Raw genomic sequence first — 19036 nt, 5'->3', positions numbered from 1 at the left:
ATGAGGTACCTGATTTATACTTACTGACACAAGTAAGTACGTAATAAGAAAAAATGCTGGAGAAACAGGATTTAAAACATGTTTGGAAATATGTGGAAAATAAGATATTAATTATTGGCGTTTAGACTAACAGTGTAGAATTTATGCAACCTTAATATTACATTGCCCTGCATCAAGTTACAGAATGACACCTGCAGCTGTCAAAATCGACAGCTGCAGGTGTTGGAACGGTCAGTGCCACTGACCATTCTTATTATCGGCCTGTTATCTTAAAGATGGCAGTGCCGATAATGATAGTGGCACATAGCACCCCTATCACCTTGCGCACACACTGCCGCATTAATACATGGGGGGAAAGCAGTATCAGTGCACATAACGTAAGTCATCGTGAGCTAAATCATCGTTGAGAGGATGCTCCTTTCCTATGTTAAAATGATACCTGATCTAATCTGCAAAGACAAATTAATTGTAAAAATTTGTGACTTTATATGCAGTTATATTGGGCTGTGTGAGAACAGCAGTGAAGTGAAAGAATGTTCAGTGTAAAAGTTATGTGACCTGTAGTGGTTGCACGGCTAAATGGAAAAATTAAGGTGCATATTTATTAAAGTACGGGTTTTTAGAAGTGGAGCTGATGCCCATAGCAACCACTCAGATTCTACTTTTCATCTATCTACCTTCTAGAAGATAATCTGATTAGTTGTTATGCGCAACATCTTCTCTTTTAAAACCCTGCACTTTAGTAAATATACCCCTAAGTATCTTCTGGCTGGCGTTAGCGGCAGTCGACATCCTATATAAAGTGTTTAGAGAGATTACTGTGGCTTTAAATGTTGCAATGTCGTCATTTAAACTATGTTGACTTGTGTGTGTTTTGGTTCTATGTTTTTTTCTTTTAGAATCGGCGCACTTTTACAATAGCGTTGAAGGATGAATGTAAATCACTACAGCACAAGACTGCTGCAAAACAGATATGGAGAACATTGCACACCACACACAAAGTAAGACCTAAGTTTAGTACTATTGTTACTTATGTGTTATGTACCGTATATACTCGAGTATAAGTCGACCCGAATATAAGCCGAGGCACCTAATTTTACCACAAAAAACTGGGAAAAATTACTGACTCGAGTATAAGCCTAGGGTGGGAAATGCACGGTGCCAGGGGTTTTCATGCTCAGGGTGTCATGCTCTTTGCCAGGGGTTTCATGCGGTAGGTGTTATGCTTGTTGCCAGGGGGTAATGCTTGTTGGTAGGGTTGTGCCCCCAGTGCCACATATACCCCCAGTGACAGATATCCCCCCGCAGTGCCAGATAAAAACATGCCCCCGTTGCTTTGCCCCCAGTAGTTATGCCCCTTCTTTGCCCCCAGTAGTTATGCCCTCTTTCTTTGCCCCCAGTAGTTGTGCCCCCTCTTTCATTGCCCCTCGTAGTTATGACCCCTCTTTCTTTGCCCTCAGTAGTTGTGCCCCCTTTCTTTGCCCCCAGTAGTTGTGCCCCCTCTTTCTTTGCCCCCTGTTGCTGTGCCCCCGTCGCCGCTTACAAACACACACAAAAACAATACTTACCACTGCCCCGCTCCTGCTTCCCGACCGCTTCTTCTGCTGCTGTGCTGCTCGGCTCCGTCTGTCTGCCCGTTCCGTCTGTCTGCCCGTTCCGTCTGTCCGCCCGTTCCGTCTGGCCGCCGCTCCGGCGGCCGCTTCCCGGCACCCGATCATCTCTATAGGAGAGACGTCATGGCAACACCGCACAGACACTAGAGGTCGATAATGACCTCTAGTGTCTGTCCCTGGAGCCGGCTGCAGCGGACGCCCACACAGCCCACGGCGTCCGCTGCAGCTGTTGACTCGAGTATAAGCCGAGGGGGGCTTTTTCAGCATAGAAAAATGTGCTGAAAAAGTCGGCTTATACTCGAGTATATACGGTACATTTTTTTATAGAAAACCAAATTCAGGAGTTAAACAAGATACGTTCTCTCCATTACTGCTTTTATAATCTACTCTTCACTGGAAACTCTCCTGTATCTCCTTTAACCTCCTTCATACACTCTCCCTCTTTCTCGGTTTAAGCCATTGTTCCCCCAAGCTGTGACAACAGTTTACCAATTTAGTGGGTAATTTAACCCTGTGATACTTTTTTCACGGTAAAAAACAGCAGTAAAATCCTGTTTAATCGCAATTACCCCCTGTTTTATTACGTGCCGGTTTATACACGGAAACCCCTCTCTCCAGGCAGGTGAACCAAATTCCCTGATAGTGCCGGCTATCGGGGATGTTTGTATTACCCCCTGGGGATCAATTAGCGACAGTAATTTACAGCTGCTAATTGAATTCCCCCCTGGATTGTAAACCATTTCTCCAGGTATCCCATGAGAATGATAACCTCACCTAAAACTTAACATGTTGCTTTGGGTGGAGTAGGGTGAGATCAGTAAAATAAAAATCTTGCTTGCCTGTGTTGACTATGGTTCTCCCCTTCCCCCCTATTCCGTTCATGTGGGTAGCTGTGTATATAAAAGCAGTGGTTCCCAAACTTTTATGAATCACGGCGCCCTAGAGTATCAGAATTATTTTTAATTTTTTTTAGGGCACCCCACGGCTAAAAGTTTCTTAATGAGGAAATTAGAAAAAAAAATGGAATTAAGTAAATTGTACTTATACTGTAGATCATCCTTAGGTTCAGTTATGTGGTGGGTGGGACAGGATTCCCTTCAGTTTGTCCCCATATTCTATGATTGTCAGTCACCAGCACTGGTTTTGTCTATTACATTGACCATAAATAATTAGAATTGCTCCTGGACAACCAATCCAAGGCACCCATGCAAGTGTCCCGAGGCACCCCAGGGTGCCATGGCACACAGTTTATTAAAGTAAGTAAAGAACAACTTTTGTTCAAATACGTATATGCTCTCTACCACCATTAATATAAAATACATTTTTATGTTCTGAAACAAAGTGATAAAAGAAAAGTTAGTTTAGGTACAAAGTAAATAACAGAATGAGAACTGTACAAAAGAAATCATCAGTGATTCAGTTGAGCATTTGGGACTGTGGGCCTGCATCAGGTAGACACAATGCCGATGTTTGGGCCACGATTGATTACTGACGGCAGTTGCTGTGAGAACTTGAACACATTGATTGACAGTGAGTGTTTATGGGAGGGAGGGGGATGCTAGACAAATGCAGGCGTGTCTGACCATTTCATGTGTGTGTTGCAGCTAGCAACCGTGTCTTCATACGCAGTTGTAATGGCTGGGGCGGCTTAAGCTAGGTACACACTGTCAGATTTTTATTTTATTTTTTGTCGACCTGGCAATCGGACGATTTTTCGGGAATTTGTTTGCACCAATATCTGAGTTACACACTTAAAGATTTTTTTTTTTTTCAAGTTACCAATTTCCAGCCATATCGCACTGCATTTGCATACAGTATGTCCGCCCATAAGAAGGATGACATAGTGGCAGGAAAACATAGGAAATATGTGCAGATTATTGAGAATGCGCACACACACTGCTCGATATCGGAAGATTGTGGGCAAGATTTCTGGTTGACAGATCGCAAAATCGATTGGTCTTGTGTGGGGGCAGGATTTTCCAGAATTATTGGCGAACTGCTGAAAGGATCGTTCGTATACACTTTGGTAAATCGGGCAGGTGTCCCAGTAATTGTATAGTGTGTATTTAGCTTTAGTTCTGATGTGTGTGCAGGCAGTGGATTAGAGATGCAACATTAGCATATTGCTCTAACGTCCTAGTGGATGCTGGGAACTCCGTAAGGACCATGGGGAATAGCGGGCTCCGAAGGAGGCTGGGCACTCTAGAAAGATTTATGACTACCTGGTGTGCACTGGCTCCTCCCACCATGACCCTCCTCCAAGCCTCAGTTAGATTTCGTGCCCGGCCGAGGTTGGATGCACACTAGGGGCTCTCCTGAGCCCTTAGAAAGAAAGTATAGTTTTAGGTTTTTTATTTTCAGTGAGACCTGCTGGCAACAGGCTCACTGCAGTGAGGGACTAAGGGGAGAAGAAGCGAACTCGCCTGCTTGCAGCCGGATTGGGCTTCTTAGGCTACTGGACACCATTAGCTCCAGAGGGATCGACCGCAGGCCCAGTCCTTGGTGTTCGGTCCCGGAGCCGCGCCGCCGTCCCCCTTACAGAGCCAGAAGCAAGAAGAGGTCCGGAAAAACGGCGGCAGAAGACATCAGTCTTCACCAAGGTAGCGCACAGCACTGCAGCTGTGCGCCATTGCTCCTCATGCACACTTCACACTCCGGTCACTGAGGGTGCAGGGCGCTTGGGGGGGGGGGCGGCCTGAGCAGCAATAAAAACACCTTGGCTGGCAAAAATACCACAATATATAGCCCCAGAGGCTATATATGTGGTAAATACCCCTGCCAGAATCCAGAAAAAAAGCGGGAGAATAGGCAGCGGAAAAGGGGCGGAGCTATCTCCCTCAGACACACTGGCGCCATTTCTCCTTCACAGATCCGCTGGAAGGAAGCTCCCTGGCTCTCCCCTGCAGTCTACACTACAGAACAGGGTAAAAACAGAGAGGGGGGGCACTAAATTTGGGCGCAATATATATATAATATAAAAAGCAGCTATAGGGGACATAACTCAGTTAGTCCCTGCATTATATAGCGCTCTGGTGTGTGCTGGCATACTCTCACTCTGTCCCCCCAAAGGGCTTTTGTGGGTCCTGTCCTCATTCGGAGCATTCCTTGTGTGTGTGCGGTGTGTCGGTACGGCTGTGTCGACATGTTTGATGAGGATAATGATGTGGAGGCAGAGCAGATGCCTTTAGAAGGGATGTCACCCCCTGCGGGGCAGACACCTGAGTGGATGGGCTTATGGAAAGTAATGAGTGCACGTATAGACTCCTTATATAAAGAAATCGACGACATGCCAAATGTGGGACAGCCGACTTCTCAGCTCGTGCCTGCCCAGGCGTCGCATGGGTCGTCAGGGGCTCTAAAACGCCCGCTAACTCAAGCAGACCCAGATGTCGACACTGATACTGACACCAGTGTCGACGACGATGAGTCAAACCTGATGCCCACTAAGGCCATTCACTGCATGATTGAGGCAATGAAAGAGGTGTTAAACATTTCTGATATTACTACAGGTACCACTAAAAAGGGTATTATGTTTGGAGAGAAAAAACTACCCGTAGTTTTTCCCCCATCAGATGAATTAAATGAAGTGTGTGAAGAAGCGTGGGCTTTCCCTGATAAAAAATTGGTAATTCCTAAGAAGGTACTAATGGCGTTCCCTTTCCCGCCAGAGGATAGGTCACGTTGGGAAACACCCCCTAGGGTGGATAAAGCGCTCACACGTTTGTCTAAAAAGGTGGCACTACCGTCTCCGGATACGGCCGCCCTCAAGGAACCTGCTGATAGAAAGCAGGAGGCGATCCTGAAGTCTGTATATACACACACAGGCATTATACTTAGGCCAGCTATTGCGTCAGCTTGGATGTGCAGTGCTGCCGCTGCATGGTCAGATAAACTGTCAGAAAATATTGACACATTAGACAGAGACACGATCCTGTTAACCATTGACCATATAAAAGACTCAGTCTTATATATGAGAGATGCACAGAGGGAAATCTGCCGACTGGCATCTAAAGTAAGTGCATTGTCCATTTCTGCTAGGAGAGGCTTATGGACTCGCCAGTGGACAGGAGATGCAGATTCAAAAAAGCACATGGAAGTGTTACCATATAAGGGTGAGGAATTATTTGGGGATGGTCTCTCGGACCTAGTTTCCACAGCAACGTCTGGGAAGTCAGCATTTTTACCCCATGTCCCCTCACAGCCTAAGAAGGCGCCGTTTTATCAGGTTCAGTCCTTTCGGACCCAGAAAAACAGGCGTGGAAAAGGCGGGTCTTTTCTGTCCAGAGGCAGAGGTAGGGGAAAAAGGCTGCAACAAACAACAGGTTCCCAGGAGCAAAAGTCCTCCCCCGCTTCTTCTTCCAAGTCCGCCGCATGACGGTGGGGCTCCACAGGCGGAGCCAGGTACGGTGGGGGGTCGCCTCAAAAATTTCAGCGATCAGTGGGTTCGCTCACAGGTGGATCCCTGGATTCTGCAAATAGTATCTCAGGGGTACAAGCTGGAATTCGAGGCGTCCCCACCCCACCGGTTCCTAAAATCTGCCTTGCCGATTGCTCCCTCAGACAGGGAGGCGGTGCTAGCGGCAATTCACAAGCTGTATTCCCAGCAGGTGATAATCAAGGTACCCCTACTTCAACAAGGCCGGGGTTATTATTCCACACTATTTGTGGTACCGAAACCGGATGGTTCGGTGAGACCCATTCTAAATTTGAAATCTTTGAACACATACATAAAGAAATTCAAGTTCAAGATGGAATCGCTCAGGGCGGTTATTGCAAGCCTGGACGAGGGGGATTACATGGTATCCCTGGACATCAAGGATGCTTACTTGCATGTCCCCATTTACCATCCTCACCAGGAGTACCTCAGATTTGTGGTACAGGATTGCCATTACCAATTCCAGACGCTGCCGCTTGGACTGTCCACGGCACCGAGGGTATTTACCAAGGTTATGGCGGAAATGATGATACTCCTTCGAAGAAAGGGAGTTTTAATTATCCCGTACTTGGACGATCTCCTAATAAAAGCGAGGTCCAAGGAACAGTTGTTGGTGGGAGTAGCACTATCTCAGGAAGTGCTGCACCAGCACGGCTGGATTCTGAATATCCCAAAGTCACAGCTGGTTCCGACGACACGGCTACTGTTCCTGGGTATGATTCTGGATACAGTCCAGAGGAAAGTGTTTCTCCCGGAGGAGAAAGCCAGGGAGTTGTCATCTCTAGTCAGAGACCTCCTGAAACCAAAACAGGTATCAGTGCATCACTGCACGCGGGTCCTGGGAAAGATGGTGGCTTCTTACGAAGCAATTCCCTTCGGCAGGTTCCATGCCAGAATCTTTCAGTGGGACCTGTTGGACCAGTGGTCCGGATCGCATCTTCAGATGCATCGCTTAATAACCCTGTCTCCAAGAACCAGGGTGTCTCTACTGTGGTGGCTGCAGAGTGCCCATCTTCTAGAGGGCCGCAGGTTCGGCATACAGGACTGGGTCCTGGTGACCACGGATGCCAGCCTTCGAGGCTGGGGGGCAGTCACACAGGGAAGAAACTTCCAAGGACTATGGTCGAGTCAGGAGACTTCCCTTCACATAAATATTCTGGAACTAAGGGCCATCTACAATGCCCTAAGTCAAGCAAAATCCCTGCTCCTACACCAGCCGGTGCTAATCCAGTCAGACAACATCACGGCAGTCGCCCATGTAAATCGACAGGGCGGCACAAGAAGCAGGATGGCGATGGCAGAAGCCACAAGAATTCTCCGATGGGCGGAGAATCATGTACTAGCACTGTCAGCAGTGTTCATTCCGGGAGTGGACAACTGGGAAGCAGACTTCCTCAGCAGACACGACCTCCACCCGGGAGAGTGGGGACTTCATCCAGAAGTCTTCCAGATGCTGGTAAACCGTTGGGAAAAACCACAGGTGGACATGATGGCGTCCCGCCTCAACAAAAAGTTAAAAAGATATTGCGCCAGGTCAAGGGACCCTCAGGCGATAGCTGTGGACGCTCTAGTGACACCGTGGGTGTACCAGTCGGTTTATGTGTTCCCTCCTCTGCCTCTCATACCAAAGGTATTGAGAATAATAAGAAAGCGAGAAGTCAACACAATTCTCGTGGTTCCGGATTGGCCAAGGCGAGCGTGGTACCCGGAACTTCTAGAGATGCTCTCAGAGGACCCGTGGCCTCTACCGCTCAGACAGGACCTGCAGCAGCAGGGGCCCTGTCTGTTCCAAGACTTACCGCGGCTGCGTTTGACGGCATGGCGGTTGAACACCGGATCCTGAAGGAAAAGGGTATTCCGGAAGAAGTCATTCCTACGCTTATTAAGGCCAGGAAAGATGTTACGGCAACGCATTATCACCGTATATGGCGAAAATATGTTGCGTGGTGCGAGGCCAATAAGGCCCCAACAGAGGAATTTCAACTAGGTCGATTTCTGCATTTCCTGCAAGCAGGAGTGGATATGGGCCTAAAACTAGGCTCCATTAAAGTACAGATCTCGGCTCTGTCGATTTTCTTTCAAAAAGAACTAGCTTCAGTACCTGAAGTTCAGACTTTTGTAAAAGGAGTGCTGCATATTCAGCCCCCGTTTGTGCCTCCAGTGGCACCTTGGAATCTCAACGTGATGTTGAGTTTCTTAAAATCACATTGGTTTGAGCCACTTAAATCCGTGGATTTGAAATATCTCACGTGGAAAGTGGTCATGTTATTAGCCCAGGCTTCAGCCAGGCGAGTGTAAGAATTGGCGGCTTTATCATGTAAAAGCCCTTATCTGATTTTCCATATGGATAGGGCAGAGTTGAGGACTCGTCCCCAATTTCTCCCTAAGGTGCTGTCAGCGTTTCACCTGAACCAGCCTATTGTGGTGCCGGCGGCTACTAGTGAATTGGAGGACTCCAAGTTGCTAGACGTTGTCAGGGCCCTGAAAATATATGTTTCCAGGACTGCTGGAGTCAGAAAATCTGACTCGCTGTTTATCCTGTATGCACCCAACAAGCTGGGTGCTCCTGCTTCTAAGCAGACTATTGCTCGTTGGATTTGTAGTACAATTCAGCTTGCACATTCTGTGGCAGGCATACCACAGCCAAAATCTGTAAAGGCCCGTTCCACAAGGAAGGTGGGCTCATCTTGGGCGGCTGCCCGAGGGGTCTCGGCTTTACAACTTTGCCGAGCAGCTACTTGGTCAGGGGCAAATACGTTTGCAAAATTCTACAAATTTGATACCCTGGCTGAGGAGGACCTGGAGTTCTCTCATTCGGTGCTACAGAGTCATCCGCACTCTCCCGCCCGTTTGGGAGCTTTGGTATAATCCCCATGGTCCTTACGGAGTTCCCAGCATCCACTAGGACGTTACAGAAAATAAGAATTTACTCACCGGTAATTCTATTTCTCGTAGTCCGTAGTGGATGCTGGGCGCCCATCCCAAGTGCGGATTGTCTGCAATACTTGTAAATAGTTATTGTTAACTAAAGGGTTATTGTTGAGCCATCTGTTGAGAGGCTCAGTTGTTTTCATACTGTCAAACTGGATATAGTATCACGAGTTGTACGGTGTGATTGGTGTGGCTGGTAAGAGTCTTACCCGGGATTCTAAATCCTTCCTTATTATGTCTGCTCGTCCGGGCACGGTGTCCTAACTGAGGCTTGGAGGAGGGTCATGGTGGGAGGAGCCAGTGCACACCAGGTAGTCATAAATCTTTCTAGAGTGCCCAGCCTCCTTCGGAGCCCGCTATTCCCCATGGTCCTTACGGAGTTCCCAGCATCCACTACGGACTACGAGAAATAGAATTACCGGTGAGTAAATTCTTATTTTTTTCAGTACCGTTGCATACGATGATGCCGTTGCGAACGCAAATGCATCCATTTCTGACTCTGTATATCTGCAGTGGATAATGGACCAGTCATGATCTTGTCTGTACATTCGAACAGGAAAGAATGTACTGTTTGAATGTGCTAATATATTCTCACTGAATCTTGGGAGAACCACCAACTGAGTGATATAGGGGATAATTCAGTATGGATAGCAAATTCTGCTAATCAGCAGGAGACAGCAGGAGATCCGCCACCTTCTCCCTGATCACGGTGGCCGCCTCCCGTTCACGCCGCCCCCGCAAAGCTCCGTCTCCTTGGAAATGGAGCGTTGCCCGCCCCGCGATTGCCTCTGCCCGATTGACAGGCAAAGGCGTTCGCATTTTCTGCGCCATCTCCCCCCGCGCAGAAAATGTGGGTGAATGTGCAGGACGCGCTGCGCATGCGCCCGCGGGGCGATCGTAAAAATTCCGATTGGGTCGCGACTTGGATGGTGGATATGTGGAAGGTATTAACCGACAGTGTCAACTCCTTACATAAAAGGCTGGATGACGTAACATCCATGGGACAGCCGGCTTCTCAGCCCGCGCCTGCCCAGGCGTCTCAAAGGCCATCAGGGGCTCAAAAACGGCCGCTACCTCAGATGGCAGACACAGATGTCGACACGGAGTCTGACTCCAGTGTCGACGAGGTTGAGACATATACACAATCCACTAGGGGCATCCGTTGCATGATTTCGGCAATGAAAAATGTGTTACACATTTCTGACATTAACCCAAGTACCACTAAAAAGGGGTTTTATGTTTGGGGAGAAAAAGCAGCCAGTGTTTTGTTCCCCCATCAGATGAATTGAATGAAGTGTGTGAAGAAGCGTGGGCTTCCCCCGATAAGAAACTGGTAATTTCTAAAAAGTTATTGATGGCGTACCCTTTCCCGCCAGAGGATAGGTCACGTTGGGAGATATCCCCTAGGGTGGATAAGGCGCTCACACGTTTGTCAAAAAAGGTGGCACTGCCGTCTCAGGATACGGCCACCTTGAAGGAGCCTGCTGATAGAAAGCAGGAGGAAATCCTGAAGTCTGTATATACACACTCAGGTACTATACTGAGACCTGCAATTGCCTCAGCATGGAGGTGTAGTGCTGCTGCAGCGTGGTCTGATACCCTGTCAGATAATAGTGTTACCCTCGACAGGGATACTATTTTGCTAACTATAGAGCATATTAAAGACGTCGTCTTATATATGAGGGATGCACAGAGGGATATTTGCCGGCTGGCATCCAGAATTAATGCAATGTCCATTTCTCTATCGTCCTAGTGGATGCTGGGGTTCCTGAAAGGACCATGGGGAATAGCGGCTCCGCAGGAGACAGGGCACAAAAAGTAAAGCTTTTCCAGATCAGGTGGTGTGCACTGGCTCCTCCCCCTATGACCCTCCTCCAGACTCCAGTTAGATTTTTGTGCCCGGCCGAGAAGGGTGCAATCTAGGTGGCTCTCCTAAAGAGCTGCTTAGAAAAAGTTTAGCTTAGGTTTTTTATTTTACAGTGAGTCCTGCTGGCAACAGGATCACTGCAACGAGGGACTTAGGGGAGAAGAAGTGAACTCACCTGCGTGCAGGATGGATTGGCTTCTTGGCTACTGGACATCAGCTCCAGAGGGACGATCACAGGTACAGCCTGGATGGTCACCGGAGCCGCGCCGCCGGCCCCCTTGCAGATGCTGAAGTCAGAAGAGGTCCAGAATCGGCGGCTGAAGACTCCTGCAGTCTTCTAAAGGTAGCGCACAGCACTGCAGCTGTGCGCCATTTTCCTCTCAGCACACTTCACACGCAGTCACTGAGGGTGCAGGGCGCTGGGGGGGGGGCGCCCTGGGAGGCAAATGTAACCTATATAAAGGCTAAAAATACCTCACATATAGCCCCCAGAGGCTATATGGAGATATTTAACCCCTGCCTGGATTCACTAAATAGCGGGAGACGAGCCCGCCGGAAAAGGGGCGGGGCCTATCTCCTCAGCACACGGCGCCATTTCCTCTCACAGCTCCGCTGGTCAGGACGGCTCCCAGGTCTCTCCCCTGCACTGCACTACAGAAACAGGGTAAAACAGAGAGGGGGGGCAAATTTATGGCGATATTTTGATATATATAAAGCAGCTATAAGGGAGCACTTATTATAAGGCTATCCCTGTTATATATAGCGCTTTTGGTGTGTGCTGGCAAACTCTCCCTCTGTCTCCCCAAAGGGCTAGTGGGTCCTGTCTTCGTTAGGAGCATTCCCTGTGTGTCTGCTGTGTGTCGGTACGTGTGTGTCGACATGTATGAGGACGATATTGGTGTGGAGGCGGAGCAATTGCCAAATATGAGGATGTCACCCCCTAGGGAGTCGACACCAGAATGGATGCCTTTATTTATGGAACTACGGGATAGTGTCAACACGCTAAAGCAGTCGTTTGACGACATGAGACGGCCGGACAATCAATTAGTGCCTGTCCAGGCGACTCAAACACCGTCAGGGGCTGTGAAACGCCCTTTGCCTCAGTCGGTCGACACAGACCCAGACACAGGCACTGACTCCAGTGGTGACGGTGACGAATCAACCGTATTTTCCAGTAGGGCCACACGTTATATGATTTTGGCAATGAAGGAGGCGTTACATTTAGCTGATACTACAGGTACCACTAAACAGGGTATCATGTGGGGTGTGAAAAAACTACCTATAGTTTTTCCTGAATCAGAAGAATTAAATGACGTGTGTAATGAAGCGTGGGTTGCCCCTGATAAAAAGCTGATAATTTCAAAGAAATTATTGGCATTATACCCTTTCCCGCCAGAGGTTAGGGAGCGCTGGGAAACACCTCCTAGGGTGGACAAGGCGCTAACACGCTTATCTAAACAAGTGGCGTTACCCTCTCCTGAGACGGCCGCACTTAAAGATCCATCAGATAGGAGGATGGAAAATATCCAAAAAAGTATATACACACATGCAGGTGTTATACTACGACCAGCTATAGCGACTGCCTGGATGTGCAGTGCTGGGGTAGTTTGGTCAGAGTCCCTGATTGAAAATATTGATACCCTGGACAGGGACAATATTTTACTGTCGTTAGAACAAATAAAGGATGCATTTCTTTATATGCGTGATGCACAGAGGGATATCTGCACACTGGCATCACGGGTAAGTGCTATGTCCATTTCGGCCAGAAGAGCTTTATGGACGCGACAGTGGACAGGCGATGCGGATTCAAAACGACATATGGAAGTTTTGCCGTATAAAGGGGAGGAGTTATTTGGAGTCGGTCTATCAGATTTGGTGGCCACGGCTACAGCCGGGAAATCCACCTTTCTACCTCAAGTCACTCCCCAACAGAAAAAGGCACCGACTTTTCAACCGCAGCCCTTTCGTTCCTTTAAAAATAAGAGAGCAAAGGGCTATTCATATCTGCCACGAGGCAGAGGTCGAGGGAAGAGACAGCAACAGGCAGCTCCTTCCCAGGAACAGAAGCCTTCCCCGGCTTCTACAAAAGCCTCAGCATGACGCTGGGGCTTCTCAAGCGGACTCGGGGACGGTGGGTGGTTGTCTCAAAAATTACAGCGCGCAGTGGGCTCACTCGCAGGTAGATCCCTGGATCCTGCAGATAATATCTCAGGGGTACAGGTTGGAATTAGAGACAGATCCACCTCGCCGTTTCCTGAAGTCTGCTTTACCTACGTCCCCCTCCGAAAGGGAGACGGTTTTGGAAGCCATTCACAAGCTGTACTCTCAGCAGGTGATAGTCAAGGTACCTCTTCTACAACAAGGGAAGGGGTATTATTCCACTCTTTTTGTGGTACCGAAGCCGGATGGCTCGGTAAGGCCTATTCTAAATCTGAAGTCCTTGAACCTGTACATAAAGAAGTTCAAGTTCAAGATGGAGTCACTCAGAGCAGTGATAGCGAACCTGGAAGAGGGGGACTTTATGGTATCCTTGGACATCAAGGATGCGTATCTCCACGTTCCAATTTACCCCTCACACCAGGGGTACCTCAGGTTCGTTGTACAAAACTGTCACTATCAGTTTCAGACGCTGCCGTTCGGATTGTCCACGGCACCTCGGGTCTTTACAAAGGTAATGGCCGAGATGATGATTCTTCTTCGAAGAAAAGGCATATTAATTATCCCATACTTGGACGATCTCCTAATAAGGGCAAGGTCCAGAGAACAGCTAGAGATGGGATTAGCACTGTCGCAAGAAGTGCTAAAACAGCACGGGTGGATTCTGAATATTCCAAAATCCCAGTTAATGCCGACAACTCGTCTGCTGTTCCTAGGGATGATTCTGGACACGGTTCAGAAAAAGGTTTTTCTCCCGGAGGAAAAAGCCAAGGAGTTATCCGAGCTTGTCAGGAACCTCCTAAAACCAGGAAAGGTGTCTGTACATCAATGCACAAGAGTCCTGGGAAAAATGGTGGCTTCTTACGAAGCAATTCCATTCGGCAGATTCCACGCAAGAATTTTCCAAAGGGATCTGTTGGACAAATGGTCAGGGTCGCATCTTCAGATGCACCTGCGGATAACCCTGTCTCCAAGGACAAGGGTGTCTCTTCTGTGGTGGTTGCAGAGTGCTCATCTATTGGAGGGCCGCAGATTCGGCATACAGGATTGGATCCTGGTGACCACGGACGCCAGCCTGAGAGGCTGGGGAGCAGTCACACAAGGAAGAAACTTCCAGGGAGTATGGACGAGCCTGGAAACGTCTCTTCACATAAACATTCTGGAACTAAGAGCAATATACAATGCTCTAAGCCAGGCAGAACCTCTGCTTCAGGGAAAACCGGTGTTGATCCAGTCGGACAACATCACGGCAGTCGCCCATGTGAACAGACAGGGCGGCACAAGAAGCAGGAGTGCAATGGCAGAAGCTGCAAGGATTCTTCGCTGGGCAGAGAATCATGTGATAGCACTGTCAGCAGTGTTCATCCCGGGAGTGGACAACTGGGAAGCAGACTTCCTCAGCAGACACGATCTTCACCCGGGAGAGTGGGGACTTCATCCAGAAGTCTTCCACTTGCTGGTAACCCGTTGGGAAAGACCAATGGTGGACATGATGGCGTCTCGCCTCAACAAAAAACTGGACAGGTATTGCGCCAGGTCAAGAGATCCGCAGGCAATAGCTGTGGACGCGCTGGTAACGCCTTGGGTGTACCAGTCGGTGTATGTGTTTCCTCCTCTGCCTCTCATACCAAAAGTATTGAGAATTATACGGCAAAGAGGCGTAAGGACGATACTAGTGGTTCCGGATTGGCCAAGAAGGACTTGGTACCCGGAACTTCAAGAGATGATCACGGAAGATCCGTGGCCTCTACCTCTAAGGAGGGACTTGCTTCAGCAGGGTCCCTGTCTGTTTCAAGACTTACCGCGGCTGCGTTTGACGGCATGGCGGTTGAACGCCGGATCCTAAAGGAAAAAGGCATGCCGGAAGAAGTCATTCCTACTTTGATTAAAGCAAGGAAGGAAGTAACCGTGCAACATTATCACCGAATTTGGCGAAAATATGTTGCGTGGTGCGAAGATCGGAGTGCTCCGACAGAGGAATTTCAACTGGGTCGATTCCTACATTTCCTGCAATCAGGATTGTCTATGGGTCTCAAATTGGGATCTATTAAGGTTCAAATTTCGGCCCTGTCGATTTTCTTTCAAAAAGAATTGGCTTCAGTCCCTGAAGTCCAGACCTTTGTTAAGGGAGTGCTACATATACAGCCTCCTGTGGTGCCTCCAGTGGCACCGTGGGATCTCAATGTGGTTTTGGACTTTCTAAAATCTCATTGGTTTGAACCACTAAAGAAGGTGGATTTGAAATATCTCACATGGAAAGTGACCATGCTTCTAGCCCTGGCTTCGGCCAGGAGAGTGTCAGAACTGGCAGCTTTATCTTACAAAAGCCCATATCTGATTTTCCATTCGGACAGGGCAGAACTGCGGACTCGTCCGCATTTTCTCCCTAAGGTGGTGTCAGCATTTCATCTGAACCAGCCTATTGTAGTGCCTGCGGCTACAAGTGACTTGGAGGACTCCAAGTTACTGGACGCTGTCAGAGCATTAAAAATATATATTGCAGGGGCGTGGCTTGGACAGGCATGGAGTAGCAGTGAGAAGATTTAGCTCTCCATAGAAATCCTGCTTAACTATCCGTTTCTCCCCTAACCCGTGGCTACTGTAACCTGCCAGCTGACACAAGTAACTGTACTGCACCTGCACATACCCACACTGGTCCGGTGCGAGACGCGGCTCCCTGCATCTGACACCTCCGACGTGCCGCCCCGGCTCCCTGCCTCTCTGTCCGGGAAGACGCGTTACGGCGCTCACAACAGCGGCGGACTTGCTGTGATCCTCCGGCTGGGGGATCGAGACGGGGGAGGCTCTGACCGGCGGGCATATCGAGGCAGCACTTGCCTGAAGCCCTGCGGAGGTGCTGCGGACGGGTGAGTGCGGGCAGGAAAGCCCGCGAAAACCGCCATCTTGCAGGCTCGCACATTTCCCCCTGCACCTGATATCCTCTCTGTCCTGTGGTGCTGTACGGCGGAGTGAGCTGCGGCTGGGGCTGCCCCTCTCTCTCCCTCCTGGGCTTAATGGATATGTACAGAGAGGTTCCCTGAACTTGGTTCCTCCCCACATATATTAAGAAATATATATAGCTGCAGGGGAGGGGTGGAGGAGGAGAAAGGGAGAATACTCTCTATGAATGATTCTCTGCAATAGCCACACATGTGCCCATAAACTAGCTACCGTGCAGAAATACTCCCTGTACACAGAATACTCTGCAGTGTGCCCATAAGCCCACTCTGCTCTACTATATTATTGTTTATCATATCTGCCTGACCCAGGTGGCCCCCTGTGCTGTCCCCATACTGATTGGAGACTTTTTTGCTGTAATATTCTCGGTGTCCTGACTCCGCGCCCAGTGCTGCAATGGTGAAAGGAGGTCAAAACGCGGCTAACGCCGCTGCGAAACTGGAGAAATATGCTAGGTCGCAGCAGCCGTCTCATTCGGCAAAGCAGGGTGACACTGACCCATCCTCGCCTGCGACAGAGGTTGGTGCCTCTGATCCCGCTGAGCGAGTTCACTCTACCCAGCAGATACTACAGGCCATTTCTGCGTCTGAACACAGGGTCACAGACAAAATTGGGCAGGTACAGGCGGACGTCTCTCTGCTTAGACAAGATCTACAGAAAATCCGGGAAAGAGTGGGTGAAACTGAACATCGGATATCGACTCTGGAAGATAATACGTCACCCCTACAGACGAAAGTGGCCGACTTGTCTACCCAAATGGTGTCTATGCAGGCTAAAATTTCCGATATAGAGGGGAGACTGCGGCGCAACAACATTCGGTTTGTTGGACTCCCCGAAAAAGCGGAGGGCACCTCCCCAGAATTATTTCTAGAAACCTGGCTTGTTAGTTTACTGGGCAGAGAAGCATTTACCTCTCAATTTGCAGTGGAAAGAGCACACAGACTCCCGCCTAGAATGCCGCCACCCGGAGCTCCGTCTAGAACATTCATTGCCCGTTTCCTACATTTTAAGGACCGTGACGCTATACTCCGTCTGGCCCGGACGCAGGGCCCTCTCCGACTGGATGGACATAATATATCCGTTTTCCCTGATTTTGCCCTGGAGGTGCAAAAGAGTAGATCACAGTTTTTGCAAATCAAACGTCAACTCCGTGACCGTAACATACAGTACTCCATGCTGTTTCCGGCCAGGCTGCGTGTGGTGTTTGATAACACCACTCTTTTTTTTTCGACTCCTCAAGATGCTGCTGCATGGCTGGAACGACAGCCTCACCCTCCTCGATGATGTGTTACTGCACAATTGTTGATTTATTGCTCTCCTAATGCTAAGCCTAATTGTCTCATATTCTTATTTTGCTAGCCACACTGTGAGTGCATAAGCAATGCTTTGATGGGGTAATGTCGGGCAACCTAATATCAATGAGGGTTCTTGTGTTTTCCCCCCTTTTGTTTGATTATTACGGTTGAAGTACGCTGCTAGATATGTTTTTTCAGGGTTAGGGCACTACTTCTATCGGTATTCTATGGAGAGCCTATGCCGAAGATAGTGTAGGGGCTCTTCTTTGGGCTCTTGGTTAGGCCCCTATCCCTTAGTTTAGTTAATTTGGTGGGAGTTATGGGATCCAGGTATACCTTAAGTTTCCAAGGTGATACAGGGTGGGAGTGGGGGGGGTTAGTTTGTTTTTTTTCATGCCATCAATTTTTGTTTATGTGTGTGCTCTGTTGTGTTGCGATGTTTACGAAAGATATTGCTTTGATTTCCTCTGTTTCCAGGGACATGGGGGGACTGGGTGTCCCTATTCACAGCCTACAATGCTCTGCGACCCGGAACGGCCAGGCTCTGATATTTGTCTCTCTTTTATATCCTGCTACCCTTTTCTTGCCTACTTTATATGTCTGCTGTGTCTAGGGAGCTTCGTCTGCTCAGCTGGAACGTCAGGGGTTTGAACGAAAAAATTAAGAGATCGTTGATCTTGACTCAGGTTAAAAAATACCAGGCAGACATAATTTGTCTCTCCGAAACCCATTTGGTTGGAAGTAGGGTATTGGCACTCAAGAAACCCTGGATTAGTCATGTTTACCACTCCACTTTCTCAGGTAGCGCTAGGGGTGTCTCTGTATTAATTAGAAAATCTATACAATTTCACCTAGACTCCTGTGAAACAGATCAATATGGCAGATACGTCTTTCTGCGCGCACATATTAATCGTAGATTATTCCACATATTAGCTGTCTATGTCCCCCCGCCATATAACAATGAGGTTCTGCGGCATGCTGCCCGATTTCTAGCCCAATCCCCTGCTGCCCCAGTGATATGCTTGGGGGATTTTAACAATGTGATGGATCACGCCCTGGACAGATGGAGAGAGTCGGTTGCTTCTCCCTCCCCTTCTGAATCCCCTACTCCATTTGCACGACTGGTGGGGGAATTGGGGTTGGTGGATGTATGGAGGAGTCGCAATCCCACGGCTAATCAGTTCTCCTGCCACTCCGCTACCTATCATGCCTTCTCTCGCATTGATTTGATCTTGATCTCTCCTGACTTGTCCCCTGATGTGTTGGCGGTGGACTATCTTCCTAGGGGTATATCGGATCACTCTCCTGTATCACTTACAGTTAGTGTCGGTTGGGAGCGCGGTGCAAAAATGTGGAAACTTAATCCCTTCTGGTTAACCTTATTAGGGGAGGGTGCGGATTTGGTTGATGCCTGGGAAGGGTTCCAGGTTTGTAATCTGTCTTGTACCGAGCTGGCGGTCAAACATGACGCTTTCAAAGCGTTCCAGCGGGGCTCCTTTATAAAACGAATATCTGAGGTTAAATCATCTAGTAAAAGGGAGGAAATAAGACTGGAGGCCTTGTGTCAGCAGTTGGAATCCCAATATATAGCTACACATTTACGTTCTGATGAACTGTTGTGGCGAGACGCGCAGGGAGAGTGGTCCGATTGCTTATATGAGAAGTCCAGGCGTAGACTCCTTTTTGCGGGACATGCACACTATTTTCAGGCGGAGATGAATGGCAGTTATTTAGCTTTTTTGGCTCGGTCTGAATCTACTAGAACAATGATTCAATGTGT

At 48.7% G+C, this 19036-nt stretch overlaps 1 protein-coding gene across 2 annotated transcripts in view; it reads left to right on the top strand.

Annotated features, from left to right (window-relative positions):
- LOC135055460 (ubiquinol-cytochrome-c reductase complex assembly factor 1) overlaps positions 1–19036 on the top strand; it is a 406324-nt gene that overhangs the window by 117737 nt on the left and 269551 nt on the right. For both annotated transcript variants that reach the window (XM_063959573.1, XM_063959572.1), the window contains exon 3: positions 900–1001. In XM_063959573.1, the coding sequence (XP_063815643.1) occupies positions 900–1001 (102 nt within the window). The remainder of the gene's footprint in view (positions 1–899; positions 1002–19036) is intronic.

This window comes from Pseudophryne corroboree, chromosome 3, assembly GCF_028390025.1.
Source record: "Pseudophryne corroboree isolate aPseCor3 chromosome 3, aPseCor3.hap2, whole genome shotgun sequence".
NCBI lineage: Eukaryota > Metazoa > Chordata > Amphibia > Anura > Myobatrachidae > Pseudophryne > Pseudophryne corroboree.
This window is presented reverse-complemented; position numbering and strand designations above follow the sequence as displayed.